Source organism: Pholcus phalangioides, unplaced genomic scaffold (assembly GCF_987345545.1).
Source record: "Pholcus phalangioides strain wild (caught in Gottingen) unplaced genomic scaffold, Ppha-v1.0 ptg000015l_1, whole genome shotgun sequence".
In the NCBI taxonomy this organism is placed as follows: domain Eukaryota; kingdom Metazoa; phylum Arthropoda; class Arachnida; order Araneae; family Pholcidae; genus Pholcus; species Pholcus phalangioides.
In genome coordinates this window covers 112,365,155-112,382,126 of record NW_028301608.1, presented here as the reverse complement: position 1 = coordinate 112,382,126, position 16,972 = coordinate 112,365,155, and the positions used below count along the sequence as shown (strand labels likewise).

At 32.8% G+C, this 16,972-nt stretch overlaps 1 protein-coding gene across 3 annotated transcripts in view; it reads right to left on the bottom strand.

Moving 5' to 3' along the window:
• The window catches only part of LOC149077613 (protein Obscurin-like), a 218,920-nt gene that overhangs the window by 17,883 nt on the left and 184,065 nt on the right, over positions 1 to 16,972 (bottom strand). For all 3 annotated transcript variants that reach the window (XM_089245168.1, XM_089245166.1, XM_089245167.1), the window contains 16 exons: positions 14,242 to 14,310; positions 13,351 to 13,515; positions 12,643 to 12,846; positions 12,264 to 12,394; positions 11,980 to 12,133; positions 11,221 to 11,502; positions 10,395 to 10,500; positions 6,421 to 6,621; positions 5,907 to 6,045; positions 5,580 to 5,752; positions 5,142 to 5,168; positions 3,837 to 3,989; positions 3,542 to 3,587; positions 2,785 to 2,871; positions 1,966 to 2,186; positions 940 to 1,084 (listed from right to left, as the gene is read on the bottom strand). In XM_089245168.1, the coding sequence (XP_089101294.1) occupies positions 940 to 1,084; positions 1,966 to 2,186; positions 2,785 to 2,871; positions 3,542 to 3,587; positions 3,837 to 3,989; positions 5,142 to 5,168; positions 5,580 to 5,752; positions 5,907 to 6,045; positions 6,421 to 6,621; positions 10,395 to 10,500; positions 11,221 to 11,502; positions 11,980 to 12,133; positions 12,264 to 12,394; positions 12,643 to 12,846; positions 13,351 to 13,515; positions 14,242 to 14,310 (2,303 nt within the window). The remainder of the gene's footprint in view (positions 1 to 939; positions 1,085 to 1,965; positions 2,187 to 2,784; positions 2,872 to 3,541; positions 3,588 to 3,836; positions 3,990 to 5,141; positions 5,169 to 5,579; positions 5,753 to 5,906; positions 6,046 to 6,420; positions 6,622 to 10,394; positions 10,501 to 11,220; positions 11,503 to 11,979; positions 12,134 to 12,263; positions 12,395 to 12,642; positions 12,847 to 13,350; positions 13,516 to 14,241; positions 14,311 to 16,972) is intronic.

Genomic DNA, 16,972 nt, shown 5'->3' with positions numbered 1-16,972 from the left:
AAACTTTGAAATTATTAGGATTGTTGTCATAAATGTCAGACATTGCCTATCCTCAGAAATGGAAATGGGGCCGAATAATTAACAAAACGTTTGAGACATTTGCCAATATGAATTATGAGACGTAATAACTGCATGATAAATTCTGATTATTCCCTTTTTGGTATCATTATAATATATTTACTGTCAGTGTGAAGAAATCAGCATTTAATTACATACATATGTTCATAAGAAATGCAGAAAGTATAAGGTTTAATCATGAGTAGAAAATTCACAGCCTAATTCTCCTAAAGGAAAATTAACTTGAAATAAATACATTCATTATTTAAAGGAAAATTAATTATCGGAAAAATTCACAGCCATGCAATTCACTGACATGGCAATTCACAGCTAGGAAAATTCATGCACACACAATTAATCAACAAAGTGACATGGTGAGTGGATGAACAGGTGAATGAGTCAGTAAGCAAATGAATGATTGTTCAAGTGAGTCAGGGAATTAGTGAAAGAACATATGAGCAATTGAGTGAGTGAAAGAGTCACTCACTTGGTCATTAATACTGTCACTCACCCCCTCACTTGTCATTCACTGGTTCACTTAAATGTTCATTCATTCACTCAATTGGTCACTCACCCATTCACTTTGTCACTCACTCCCTCTCTCTCTCATTTACTCAGTCACTCACTTGTCCATTCCTTTGACTACTCACTCCATAACTCAATCACTTATTCTCTCAATCCATCTCCCACTCTGTCACTTACTCACTAGCTTATTTGCTAGCTCATTCACTAACTCATTTGATCACTCATTTGCTCAATCACTCAGACAGTCAGTCACTGGTGGCGAACTATTGTCGGCCAATTTTCCCAGCATGCTTTTTCCAGTAGTAAATTGTGTGGCTGTGAATTTTCAATAAATCAGGTTTAATAAACAGCTCTTACAGTGCTATCACCCCAGTGGGAGTCTCGAAGACTAGCAGCCAGAGATGGACTGGTAGTGGCTCCAACTCTGAGATACTGCCTTATACGCAATGGAAAGTCAGGATCCCTCAACTGCAGCAGATATGTGTCAGGGCCACACTGATAGCTGCATGTGAAAAAAAAATAAAATCATTATTTTCTCAACCAAAATTAAAAAAATAATAGTAAAGATTGACAAACTTGCACAGTTTTTACAAAGTCTAAAAGAGTTTAACAAATTCTGATGAACCAAAAGATATACAACATATCAAAAAGACAAAAATTTACTTCAATGATTTAGCCTTTCTTTTTTTTCACTCGGTTTAAATCTAGAAATGTATCTGAAATTTTATTTTCCTATTATCTATCACCTATAACAATAACCACCTCCAAAAATGTGTTCATACAAAATCAAATACTGTTTAAAAGATATGGTACTAAAATGTAAAACTTTAGCACTATTTGTAACATCTCTGGGAATTTCAAACATTTTACAGCACCCTTATCGGATATAGAGACACCTCAAATTTCCTTTGACATACACTAGTTGAGAATCAGTCACATTACCAGGTTTAATGTAATTGAATCGCATAACTACAGTAGAAGTCTGTTACAACGGAAGCTCACAATCACGGGAAAAATTGACGTTATAACAAACTTCTTGTTATAAGCTGATGCTTTTGAAACATTAAGCTCTTTGACAATCACCTACAAATCACTTGTCATATCGAGATTGTTGTTATGAGCCATAATTCTTATAATGTTATACTCGTTATAATTCTCCATGCCGTTATAACAGACTTTTACTGTATCATCTGGCATCACACCTTTGGTTGCATGATGTTTGGAAATCACTAATTTAAACAATCAAATACATGCATGAAATTTAATAAAAAAAAAAAAATCTGAAAATAAATTGAACTGAGTATAACCCTTCATATTTTAGATATAAACAACATTAATTTCAAGAATGTCACTTGCATGATTGAATGAGAAAATGAATCATACTTGCTCTCAGAGCGAAAATCAATTTCTTCTCGATTGATTTTTTGTTTGTATGTGATATCATCAAATTGTGATGGTCCAATGGCTGGTGCTTTAACTTCTGGCTCAGGTGTATTTTCTGGTGTATAGCATTCTCCTGGTGGGTAAATCATTTTACTCGGATGATGGAAACATGATTCTAAAGTTCGTCTTCTGTAGCATCGTTTGCAAGAGGCATTGTCATACTGCAAAATAGAATGCAATTCAATAAAATATGATAACTGTAGGGAAAACTGTTATACCTTGAAACATTATTTTTCGAACATTTTTTTTTGCTCAGTAAGTTTTTATCATAAAATTTTGCTATTTAATTGTATAATTATATAATTATAAATATAAATAAACATAAATTAGCATTTAGTATCAGTATACTGTATGAAGCATATCATGTGAAGTTTAAATTACCCTTCTTTCTTACTGTAACCATGAAATATGGATTTTTAGACAAGGCGCAAAAATGTGTTCCGAGGTACAACATGGGTCTTGTACTCTTCATCTCTTCCATTCCAAAAACATCAGCTAGAATGCAATACTGTCAAAACTATTCAAATTGTTTCAATGTTTATTTTGCTCAAGGTACAACTGTTTCCCCTGTACTAAGCAATATTTACATGAAACTTTTGAGATTTTAATAGCATGAAAATGAACAAGTTCAGCTTCTACACAAGTAAAAAAATCACTGGAACTTGGCATTAGATTATATTTTTATAAATAGTTAAAACATCAACCAAATTGTATAAGAAAATGCATGCAATTAGATTAATATTATCAAAAATATTATACCCAATCTTTCCATTTCCTGTAATAATCTTTGAGTCTGTCTATATTGCTGAGAGTTTTATCACCAGCTGATGGTACATCTGCGTAATCCTAAAAAAAGATTTTAGAAGTTGTCAGAAAATTTAAGCTTTTGTTAAAGTTATTATTCATTCAAAAATAATATATTTATATACAAACACTGTAAATTATTTTCTAATCAGGGTTTTAATTTTTGGATTTTTATTAATTGTGATGATTCAGACAATCAATATAGCTGTTGTTAGATATGTGCAACGTGTGCAGCTGTGTAGGATGATAAAATATTATTGACAGAAATTTACCGTTGGCATTTTCTCGATTTTTTTTTTTTTTGGTTTTGATTCACCAGAGAAAGAGTAATATCGATGATAAATAGTAATATCAAGTTAATATCACAACTTTACATTCAATACTTTCAACAACAGAACCTCAAGAAAGCCTCTTGAAAATAAGGACCATAGAGGTAACTGAAGCAAAAATTCACCAATTTTTTAAATCAGTGAAAAAAATTGTTTTGCAGTTACTTTAAAACATTTTACTGAATTCTTTTTACAATAAATTAAAAATATTTTGATCATGAAAAAAATTTTAGGAAAAATGTGCATTTTATAAGGATTGACATTATAAAGTTTTTATAATTCCAAATAAAATAATCCATGTCTCAGGCCCTTTTGTAGACACAATTCCTGATATTTAAGCCATCATGATAAAAAATAAATAAATGAAACTATGGAATTTTTACCTTAATCCACCTGTGTTGGAGCGCAGTCTTTACATTCATTCTTCCACTGTGGAAGAAATAAAAAAAACACAATGTAAATTTTATGCATATAACATATATAGATTGAGCAATAAACAAATTTGTAAAAAAATTACTTATAAACCTAATAATAGTACAAAGCAGAAAAAAATACTTAATTTAATGATTATAGAATAATTTGAATACAGTGGAAGAGAGCTATAAACTATTTATTAATTTTTTTATTATGACTTTTGAATATTAAAAAAAAAAAAACAAATAGAGAAATCATTTATACCTGGGGTCAAACACCAGAAGTTTAGACATGAAGTCCTTTGCATCATCAGTGACGCCTGTGAAGGCACTTTCACTAAAATTGATTTTTCCTTGCTGTACCTTGGTTAATGTCTCTCTGTCATTCTCGCCCAGGAATGGAGACAAGCCACTTAGCCTGATGTAATAAATAATAGAGAGAGTGACATTTTTAAATTAATTGTCTTTTTTTTTCTTTTGTACATTGTTTCGTTCAATTCATAAAATGAATGACGGAAAGAAAATTCTGCAAATGGTGATCATTTTTAACTATCACAAGTGAGCTTTCTATTTCAACATTTTGACACCTGTATGGTTTTATTCCACAGACTACCATTTTACAGTCAACAATGTGAAAGACGACTTCATTAAAAAAATAAATGGGATGATGATCTGTGTTGGTTTCATCTCCCTTAGCAGTGGCAGTCAAATTGCTGAAAGGCAGTCTCAGGGACAAACATGCATAATTTTTACTACAAACCATGAAATATTGAAAAAAAAAATTGTAGGACCCATGATCTTATGTTAGTAAAAACACATTAAATCTTAATAGGTGATCTTAATTTGTATACATGACTATGCATTTGGTATTAAATGCTTACAAAGTGTTGAAACAAATCTTTAAAAGCACACAATTCAAATATGACCTAAATGGTGCCTTTATTTAAATAATATCCAGATGAACTGTAAATGATATATAAGACTTTATACATTAAGAAATTAATATATTTATGTCAATTATAGAATTTCAGTGGAATTGATCTTGCATACTTAGGAACTTACATACTCATCTAAGGTTAAAGCAATAGCTGGTGTGCTGGTAGAAAATGATGGTATATAAGTAGCCATTATAAAAACAGGAATGAGATAAAGCAAGAGGGGCGACATTCCCCTCACTTGAACCTAATCTTTCTTGAATTTGATTTAGGGATATTTTTCCATCTTGCCCTGCTGGATTTGTACTGAGTAGGACAGTGACATCGAGTTTACTATGCCTGCATGTTCCAAAGTATGTAATGCATAGGGATGTGTTCCTATGCATTACATACTTTGGAAAAAGTGAGTGGAAGTACTAAAATGAATCATCAACAAGTTAACACTATTGTTAGAAGCGCTTTGATGAAATTAAATTCAACATCATTTCATTCAACATTAAATTTCAACATCCCTTTAAAGTGACAGATAATTGATTTTAACTTCCTCTCCATCAAATTAAACAGTAATTAGCATAAAATCTTGAACATTGTCAGCTCAAAAAGGTGATAAAATAAAATATACATTTGCTACTCACAAGAGATATGTTATCACTCCAACACTCCTGTGGGAAGAAAAAAAGAAAAGTTTGTAGTAACATAAAATTATTGCTAATACAATTACTGATATGCAGCAACTTACATAACATAAAATAAAAAGAAAATATAATTTTTTAACTTTAATACATATGTAATTTTTAAATTCTTTCAGGTTTTTTTTCAAAATACTTTAAAATCAAAAAATTCTACTTTTTATTTCAAAAGATTTATTTGATGAAAAGCAGATTACATGATCACATTTTATATTCATATAATCTTGGTTGTCATTTTCTTTAAACTAAAAAATTTTAAAGTTGATAAAGCTACCAGGTATCTGAAGAAATGACTGAACTACCCAAAAATAAAAATATGAAATAATTCAGAATTAGACAAAATTAGAAAAAGAGAAATTCGTTTAGTGAGACAAATTAACCTACCACATATCAGCTAAAAGTGTTGCAGGTAGTTTGTTTGCTATTTCAGGGGCTACAAATTCTGGATGACCATATTCTAAGAAATAGTCTTTACCAGGTATGAGGTGGGCAGCGAGTCCGAAGTCTCCAACTTTGATGTCATAGCTGTTGACACGAGACACTAACATATCTCCAACCTTAAAAATTAAAACATAAAAAAACATTTGAGGACTGGAAAGGAGAAATTTGAACAAGAAATTTCTTTTTTATTGAAACATATGATGCATGCAAACATGTAACTTACAATGTAACCCAAGAATAGTAATAAAAGAAGATGAAAAACCTACTTACAGTCAATCCAAGGTGACCAATAAATCGTCCGTGCATATGTTCTAGACCCTCGAGAAGTTGCTTGATGTAATAAGCCACTTCTCTTTCGGTTAATGTTCCCCTCTTCAGAATATTATCAAGTAATTCACCTCCACCACATCTAACATAAGAATCAAGTCAAATAACACAAGAAACCTCATTTGTAAGACACGAAAAAATAGTCAAGAAAAGAGGTTAAGCAAAAAGATTGATGTCTTGAATAGTGAAACCATGGTGTTCAAAGCAAACAGAGACCACAATTACCATTAATGCAATCAGAAGCATAATAGAAACATTCTGACACTTAAAACGTTTTTATAAGCATTCTATTCTAGATTAAAAACATTGGTAACAATGCAAGCAATGAAAAAAAAAACGTTGGTTTCCACATATTTTTTCAAACATTCTTTTGTAAATCTTTTTAAGTACATTCAATAAGCATATTCAAACATAAAAAAATAAATAAAAGTCCCTACAAAAACATATTGAAGGATACAAGTCAGTTATAAGTTTAAGTGAATTTTTAGCATCAAATGCATCCCATAGTCGAACAAGTTTTGGATGACAGAGCTGATTCATTATATCCATTTCAGAGCGCATGAAGCCTTTGAATTTACCAGTGCCATTCATCATTTTTGCAGCAAAGCTGTCACCAGTGTCTCGTTTGACTGCATGGTACACAATTCCCTGAGTTCCTCTAAAATACAATAACCAAAGACATTTATGTATGAAATGATAATTATATATATGCTCATAATTCATGTATATAAAACCTTTAAAATAGAGTTATAAAGCTCTTATAAGTATTTATAGAGCTATAAAGCTAAATATGTAATTCACGTATGTAACAGATTTATAACCCTATTAACCTATAGGGAATAGAATTGAATAAATAAAATAGAATACAGTACAGTCTTGTTTATCGGACCTTTGCTTATCTGACATTGTGTATTATCCCATGACCCACTGAAAAGAAGAAAAAAAACCGTATCAATCAACAACAAGAATCGCAAGTTGCTAGCGTGAGCGTAGTCTATTTTTGTTGACCCTGACTGTACAGTGACGTGCCTGTCTACACTATGATTAAGGATGATGATCATTATGAAATAACTGATGAAGAAATTGTTGCTTTTGCATTGCGATGACAATGAAATTGAAAATGAAGATCAAGCACCAACTGTTGAGCATATTAGAATTTCACATAACGACGGAGTTAAGGATCTAGAAACTACAATTAAATACACTGAGCAATAAGAAGCTACAGGAATTGACATAAAGATGGTGAGACTTGGCAGCAAAGAAACGACACTCGCCAGGATAGCAGACTATCATTAAAAAAAAAAATTTTCTTTAGATTATCACACGACTGAACATTTAAGCTTTAAGCACTGTATTTAAGTTCAGAATATTGTGTAACTGTCAAGTTAATTTTTCAGTTAATTTTTTCAATTGTTTCGCTATAAAATATTATTATTAGGTTCATAAAGTGTAAAATTATAACATAGTTTAATGTCTACTAAGCTGTTTCTTAACACCTCCCTACTATCTAACATTTTTACTTATCTGACGGTAACAAGACTCTACTGTATAAAGAACAGAAGAGAATATCTTGAATAAAATAAAAATAATTGAAACATAGAAGGTTTTAGAGTAATTATCCAGGTGTTATATGACTGCTGTGTAGGAGTGTGGACATTGTGCTGGACTCAAGTCCTAAGGATCCAGGTTCGAACCACATTGATGGTACAGTGGTGGTTGGCTGAAGTTGGTTTTCTGTGGTTTTCCAGATTTGAAGTGCGCACATGAGCCGATCTCTCATTTGAAAAAGTCTCTCCCCAGAGAGCAGGCAGACCTACAACACAACACTGACATAACTTGGAAATTCAAGCATTTCCATTTTTACTTTAAAAAGTGATCATTTGATCATTTTCTGCGCATGAGGGCTAATTAGACCGGGACCTACAATTTATTGCTGATTCCGAATGGCAGACTTGTTTATTTATACTCGTCGAGGGGTTGGTGCGCTAACCCCTCGATGGGGGGACTCCCTATGGTAGCTTTTTTTTCTGCTGTCAGGTCGCCGTTTTTGTTGTACCCCTGTGTCAGGTAATTTTTCTGACAAGGATGAACCGGGTATTGAACTCGCGACACCTCTAAACATTCTTTGGTACTTTAGGTGAGTATCTTATCGACCTGGGCTACCGCGCCCTTCAAAAAGTGGAAAACAGCTGGTAGCATGAACATGAAACACGTGCAACTCGACAACATACATGCATTAGAGCCACGTATACGCATATTCTAGCCTGTGCGAATTCGTTAGAAATTCCGTAGAGGAATGTGAAGGAGGTGCATGTACAATTAAGTAGTAGTAGTAGGTGTTACATGAGTATGGTAAAAAAAATCTGATTTTTATACAGCAATATGCACAAAGTTATGCAATAGGTGTGGCCTAGTAAAATCAGTGGCTCCCAAACTTTTTTGACTCGCAGAGCCTTTTCAAGTATATAATTTCTATGGTGGAGCCCCATATACCCTCTTTTCATATAGTTATCAAATTTACTGATTTAATTTATTTTCCTTGAGCAGCTAACTCAAACAAATACAAATACAATGCCACAACAGGCAAAATGCCCAACAAGGTGGCTGATCCTAGCAAAGAGATTTACCCTAACTAATTAATTAATTAATTTTCTTTTTCTAAAGGACATTTTGACATACTAATTTTTACACAAATCAATCAAAACAAATTTGTTTTTTAATACTTTAAACATTGAAGGACCGGACACACCCCGCTTCCCATCTCAGAGAGATATAGAAGCTTTCCCGGGGGATGGGTGTACTTGGAAATTTATTAATTTATGTGAAAATAACAATGATATACATATATACAATAAATAATCTGGAGTAAAAATTGTGATCATATAGCATCATCCACAGATAATCAGTCCGTAATCGTAATAGTCCTTATATAAATAATCAAAGAATAATTTTTGTCTTGTATGTGATAGAATCTGGAAGTGAGTTTATCCAATCTAGAATATACCAATCTCATCAATCAAGCTGTCAAAAGATATAAATTGACGTCTCTATGGCCGGCATCTCCATTTCATTCACATCCGCCGGAAAAGGATGAAACAGTTGACACTTGTCTTCTTGGGCATAAATTGTATCGATTATTAGGTGTCGGTGAAACAACCGATGCTTTTCTTCTTGGCCGTGAATTATACTTTTTAATAGGTAACCGTGTTACCTCTCTTGTTGGCTAGTAAGCCGGGTCTTCGAGCGTGAATATCATCCCCTTGATCCCGCAGCTCGCGTCTTATTGTGGAGTAGATGTAGGTTACGGTCCAGGAATCGAATCAACCTCTGCAAACGTTGAAAGTTCAGAGGGCTGTCTAGAATTCTTATCTTTCAAGCCAGCATTCTGGACTCTGGCAGTTGGCCAAAGTGGAAGTCTCTTGTCTGGAGACACATGGTTATGTAATGCCATAGGAAACCATTTGAACCGCGGATGCATGCGCTGTTACTAGAACGTTTAAAACGCAGAAGATACACCGGAAAAGGGCCATGCTCGGAGATAGCGATTGCTTTATCTCTCTAGGTCATACCTTCAAACTCCAATGAACTCGTCGTTGTATCTTGTATGCGTCCTTTGCTGCACATGTATTCCAATTGGTCTGCCACTCCTGCAACACGTCCTCTCTAAGCACCCGATGGACGGGATAGAAAAATTGTCCATAAAAAGGGGGGGGGGTGACAGTCAATCAGGGGTTTAAAACACATACTTTTATTATACAAGGGGAAATTATTATTTGGCCATGAAAGTGACCGCTTCTGAGGGGTGTCCGTTAAGAAGGGTTTTACTGTGGTCAGTTTTGTCTCAGGTGTGAAGATATTTCTGACAATGTAATTAAGTTAGGGCCACTTATGCACTAAGTATACACATTTCGTCATGCACCAGTTCATCAGAAATTCTATAGAGAAATGTATACAAGGTGCATGTATGGTTAAGTAGTAGTATAGGTTTGAAACGTTGAGAGCTGAAGATCAAGAACACTGTCAACAATGACAACCACACTGAAAAATTTTTCTTAAGACTGACAATAACGTTAGACAGAAACAGGCAAGAAACTGTAAAAGCCTTTAAAAACAGAAGATGCCATACAAGCCTTGGGGGGTTCCAATTTCCAAAAATCACAGCAAAGTTTTCATCTTTAATAACTTCCCCAACATACACTCTCAAAGATCAGCAAAGTTTTGTTACATATGGTATTTTAATGGACTAAATAATTTTTATGATTATCGTTTAATAATCATTACTATTTCAGCTGTTTCTATGTTCCCTGTGATTATGATCAAATTTCAAGAATGTGAACTTTCAACAGAAAATTGTATAGCTCTGAGTTCCTGTAAGTTGTATTGCTGTAATTTTGACATAGATGGCACTTTAAATATTATTGAACTTCATACCTGCCCAGCTCATCACCAATATCATAAAAGTCTTCCAATGTTTTTGAACGAGGTCTCACTGTGATGGGCCTAGTATATGTTTTCCTTTCGAACATGTCTTCGGAGTCTGGGAAAAAGAAAAATATCATAAAGCATTTGAAGCATGGTTAACTAGTGAAACATATTTCCGTTTCTTCTTATTTTTAGAAAGGCAATTAATGCTTTCAGTTTGTTCAACAAAAAGCAGATTATATAAACTGCTCAGCTGGCCAAATCTCTAAAAATGTACATACCCAACCTAAAATAATAAGTTCCTGAATCAATATTTGACATGCTAGCATTGGACATGTGGTTGAAAAAAATACATGCACGTGAAGTAATAGTTCTGCTCACCCCTGATACACTATCTCATTGAGACCTAAACACTCCTGAAATTGATGAAATTTGGTAAGTGGCTATGCCTTTGTTTTTCATGGTATGGACTCACCACTTCTGATTCGTATGCATGACACTTTAAGTTATATTGTAACATTATGGACAACTCTGCTGCATCTGCACTGTGGCAATCGTTAAAAACAAACAAACCAGGTGTTCAATAAAATAAAATGTTTTGAATAAACATGAAAGATTATCACTACAGCAAATCTCATATTTGGTCTTATCAAAGTTAATTTTTTCTTCCAAAATCTTATCAGATAACATGAAATCAGTTTAACATAAAATAATATATTGGCCTTTATATTACAGCTCTTTAGTTCTATGTTAACAAGATTGTCAAAAATAAATAAAATATACATGCACATGTATATTCACTGATTTTATACATTGAAAAAAAAAAGATAATCACCTTCAATATTCAGACTAGCAGATGTGGATGCGGTACCAGCAATATTAGAAGCAGAGCAAGAGAAAAGACCTGCATCTCTGGAAATGAGATTACTGAGGAACAAAGTACATTTATCAGGTTCTTCCCACAATATTTTGACCCGATCTGATTCATAAAGAGGATGCCAATCCCTGAACCACTTGATTTTTGGATAAGGTACTCCAGTGACCTTGCACTGCATTCGAGCACATCTCCTATTCATAGCAGTGGTCTCATCTAACTTCTGGATGAAAAATGGGTGCTCTGCAATATGAAAATTAAAAATATATATATAACGTTCTAAAGAATAATTTATTCAAAACCTTAATGAGTATTATGCCACGCATTCTCCTTGCATGACAAAAGAGAGAGACTTTTCAAAACCACAGAATAAGTAGATGTACATATCATATATAATATATGAATTACAAACACATAAAATATAACATAAATTATAACACACAAATTTTCTGCAATGAATGAATGTAAGACATTCAACCAACTGTAATCTCATATATACTCACTATTACACCCATAAATACTTTGAAAAAATTATTTTTATTTGCAATAGATATAAAAGTCATCAAATTCATGTTTTTTTGACTATTTATATTTCTTAAGAATTTATTGTGAACAAGGACGGATGAATAATTTAATCCGAATATTTGCACAGTAATTGAAAGTTTATAAAAATTACCATTCATCCCCCCCCCCCCGAATTCATAAACAAGCATACTTCACCTGCAAGAAGAAGCTTTATCTTCATTTTTGCTTCTCCTTCATTGTTTGTAGCATGACATAGGTAAGTGCCAACATAATCATCATTCATGCAGCCAATAAACACTGAAAGCTTCCCATTACGATCTTGAAGGAAGCTGTACTTAGTATTATCAATCTGAAATACAAGAAAGTTTCAAATGAAAATATGGATAATTGTTTTGAATGTTATCTATCACCTGATGAAAATCAAAGGAAATAGTTATTGAGAAAACTAATGTTTATTTCAACCAAATAATTTTGTTTACCTTCACGTCATCTTTATACCAATTAACCTCTGGCTCAGGATGACCATACAACCAGAATTCTATAGTTACAGGTTGACCTTTGACTCCATACATGACATCTTCTTCTTTCCGTAAGAATCTTGGAGGAGCCGCTGTAAATAATGTGGATTGAAATGATAGAAATCTTAAAACAGATACTTGAATTTGATTTTATTTCATAGAAGAGGCTAATTTCAGTGGTGACCCAAATTTAAATAAATGCAGCTATTCAAGACAATATTAATTTTTTTTTAAGTTTAGCTTTTAAAAATGAAATAATAAAGCTGAAATTAAAATGACAAAATTCTCATTGATTAAATTTAACTGAATATCAAAGAACTATTTAATTTTCCAACTTTACCATATTTTTCTAAAGGAGGATGCTCAATTTCAAAATCTCTTGGCTTGTAACTTCCAACAGGATGTGGTTCAACAAGCTTGCTTCTGTGGGCAGTGGTATATGGAGAGGGATCACTAATGCCAAATTTATTCTCAACTCGAATGCGAAATTTGTAATCTTGACCTGGAGTTAGATCTCTGACATCACATAATGTATCTCTTAGCCCTACAAATAAAGAAGAAAAACAACACTTAAGGATAGACTTTAAGAATATTTTGTACAACTCAAACATGAAATAGCTTACTGGGGTCATTTCATAAAATAATGATAATTTCCGTTCTCAAAGCTATTTGAAAATTGACAACAGTTAAGACAAACTGGAAACTAATATAAGGAACTTATCATATTATGGTGTGAATGTTCATAAAAGTACTGGCAAGAGTAGGCCTTGGTTTAAGATTAAAAGAAATAATTTACAGTAAAACCCCTCTTTTGGAGATAAAAAAATCGGTCCCCAAAAGAAGAGTGACAGTTATTCAGGGGTTTGAAATGCATACTTTTATATAAGGGGAAATTATTTTTTGGTCATAAAAGAACGGTGACCATTGAGAGGGTTTTTACCATATCTTAAAGAAATTTAAGATAAATTGGCGAGGAAAGTAATTCCTTTCCTGAACGTTTACAATCGAATGAACCATCTGATTGAAAAACAGAAACAAGCATCCTCACCAGTTCTATATGGTTCATATTCTCCTCCTGGATGTTTGGCCATTTCTATTTGGTAAGTGACAGGAACACGAGGTGCAGTGGGAACAGATGGCTTCCAAGCTAATGTCAAGGAATGTTCAGACATCCTTACTATTCTTGGTTTTTCTGCCAAGGGAACTGGAGCACCTGTAAACAAGATTAAATGCTAGTCAACACAACTTATTATTCACACACACAAACCAAAATCCTATGATGAGGTAACAAAATGTTGGCAGCTTTAATAACACTATAAAGAGAGAAACTGAATGCACCATCTTATTACTTATATCATACTGAAATCAGAAAATAGAATTATAATTGTTCGCAAATTTTAATGGGAAAAGCACTCTACTTGAATATAAATATTTGAACATGGCCAATTTATCTTTTAATTTGTTATTCATGCTTGAGTAACTGAAAAATTTATTCACCTTATAAGGGCACCTACAATATAATCAAAATAGGGCATGTGAGCTTTGAAATTAAACTAAAAAATAAAATTAAACAAGAGATAAAATTAGAGTGGATACAAAATTATACTTGCGTTGTGTTGCTTGAGCACATGCTAAATTGATACAAAATGTTGTCTAGATTAGTTGTGCTCATAAATAGACATTTTCTGAGCATTCTAGCAATTCATTTAGTTTCTTAGAAAAGGTAAAATATGTTTTAAAGAAAAAATCATCAGTAAAATATCTTAAAAAATTATTATTTTTGGCCATTTCTCTTGAAGAAACAGAATGTAAAACTGTTAGATTTGCTGTTTACCTTTATTGATGCATACAGTTTTTTTTATTGTATTATCACATTTTCGTATTACTGTGTGTGTGAATAACCATAAGTATATATATATTTTTTTAAAAAAAGACTGACCAGATTTCTTGAACTTGTCAAAATCCATGAATTGATCACCAAATGGTTTTATATATTTCTGATCTAGACCTAAGAAAAAAAATTATAATTTATTGTTCATTCTACCTCAACTGCATGATTCTTAGGAATATCACTCACTTTGGTATTTGAGCATTCATCAAAAACAAATTAAAACATACTTAAAATCCCTTAAATGCGGGTTTTTCTTCATAGAGGGAACTGTAGCAATCCGTTTATTAAAGTTATAACAGATCTTATGGTGACAGTTTTTATTTAACATTCAGAAGAATAAGATATTTTCAGGCACAAAACTATAGAATTATATTTTTATATTCCAAACAAAAAAATTCTTTCTTTAGCCCCAAAGACATTCATGAATTTAAATTTTTATCAAAACCAAGGCGTACACAGAACCTAACTTTAGGGCGATGGGGGGGGGGGAATGGAGGAGAGGAGAAAATCAGCAAATCTCTTCCAGGGGAAATTTGAGTTACTCGATTTAAAAAAAAACCCCACCTTAAAAAAATGTCTGTGATGCCCCTCCCTATTCAATGCTTAACAAAACCACTTTTTTTTTGTGTGTGTGAAACTATGATAGAGATGAGAAGTATATATACTAACAGTGCGTCTTAATGCATGGGCCCACCTGGGCATGGCCCGGGGGCCTAATGAAAATGAGATCTGATTAAAATCTACTAGAATTTACCAGGTAGGGTCTCAGAAAAACCACTTGGCCCAAGGGCCCATGATGCTCTTAAGATGTCCCAGTATACTAAAATGAGATGAGAAGAAAGCATGAGTTATGCAGCAGTGAAACAAACATTTCTACGCACCACTGCATGTTCACGGTCACACTCCATTACAGTGCTAGAAATTTTCAGCAAACAAATTTTCCTTTGCATTTGGGATTTCATGAGCTCAACAGAGATTCAATAAAATTCTAACCTTGTCATAGCACCACAATTCTGCAGAGTAAATGGTGCTGCTTAAATGGTTCAACTGTATTTTCATATTCATCAAAACTTTGATTCTAAAGTTTTGATGAATATGAAAATACAATTGAACCCTTTAACAATACCATTTACTCTGCAGAATTTTGGTGCTATGACGAGTTTAGAATTTTAATGAATCTTGCTCATGTTGAACTCATGTAATCCCAAATGCATAGGAAACTTTGATTTCAAAGTTTTGGATCTAAGTTCATCCATTATTTTGGCAAAAATGAGATTGAAAGTTGCGACCAAATTGACAGAGAACTGAACTAATTCAAACCAGTTCAGTGATATTTATATATAGTCATACTGTAAACTTGGTGTGCACACACTCATCCCAAGTATCATTCATAGCAGGAAATTTTCAGGAGTAAAAACATTTTTAACTTCTGTAAGAAATGAACTTCTCGTGATCTTGCTCATGCGCAACAAAAAAGCAATATTGATTTTTCTTCTTTACTATTAGTAGTTGGGATACCACATTTTTTGTGGGGCATAACTTTTAAGTATAAAATGATATTATATACAGCTATTAATATAACGATAGAGCAGCTTATAACTTCTAATCAAACTGAATTCTTTGATTTATATTGAGTGCCAACCTACAGTTTGGGTCCTGAAATCATAGTTGATGAAAACATAGCCGCTTTGAGTCCACAAAAAAACCATTAAGTTCTTGTATAATTATACCCTATGTGCAGGAAATGACCATGGTGTAACAAAAATGTATAAGATACATATAAATGACTTTAAATAAAACTGACTAGGACAGGGTAAAACTAGATGGGGGGGGGGAAGAGAGAGAGTGCCCTGGGTGGCAAACTTTAGGAGGAAGCATTGACAAAAACACTGTTATACATACCATATTTTAATTGGGTCTCTTAAAAATAGGAAGGATTTATTATACATGGATAGTATTATATCTTTTTCACTTTTTTTATAATTCAAAGCCCAAATCAGGGGGGGGGGGTCCTTATACATGTTAAAATATGCTAATACACATGCAGGATTATCAAATTCTATAGGGAGGAGGAGGCAGCATAATCACCTTCGCTGCCCTCTTACAAAATAACTAGTTACTGCCCTGGACTTGAGTCACAGTAGCTCTGCATTGACCACATTCCTAAATTGTGAATGAATGTTTTTCTATTCTGACAGAGACAGAAAGATGTTTCTACTTTTTCAAAATTTTAGTAACATTAATTAATTTTGTGCATCACTTTGATATAAGAAGTTACAACATCTCCCACCTTAGATAACTTTCCCCCATTGGTTGATACTGAACATCAAGATATTTGAAGCAAAATGTATGTATTCAAAACTGTATTTATTGAAGAAAATGAAGTGAATGATTTTTTTTGACAAACGAATATTGCTTTAGTTGAGTAACATGAAAAAAAAAATTCATCTGATACTAATGCAGTTGAATCTAGATCTAATAGGTCATATGATAGTGGGACAATTTTATTTGTAAAATGGAGGAAAATCTTTAGATCAGATTCAAGACAAACAGAAATATATGTATAGAGATTTAAAAAAATTGTTATACCTCAATTTAACCGAAGTATGATCAACATGTATATGTATGACAAGAAAGCAAGACAAATATTTATCACAATGAAAATATTTCTGGTTTTTTTTTGTAAAGGCTGTGATTGATGTTTGCTTTATAGTGTATATTATTACCTGCAGTAAAAAAGCACACCAAGGCTCCCTAGCCTGGGATCTTTGGCAGGCAT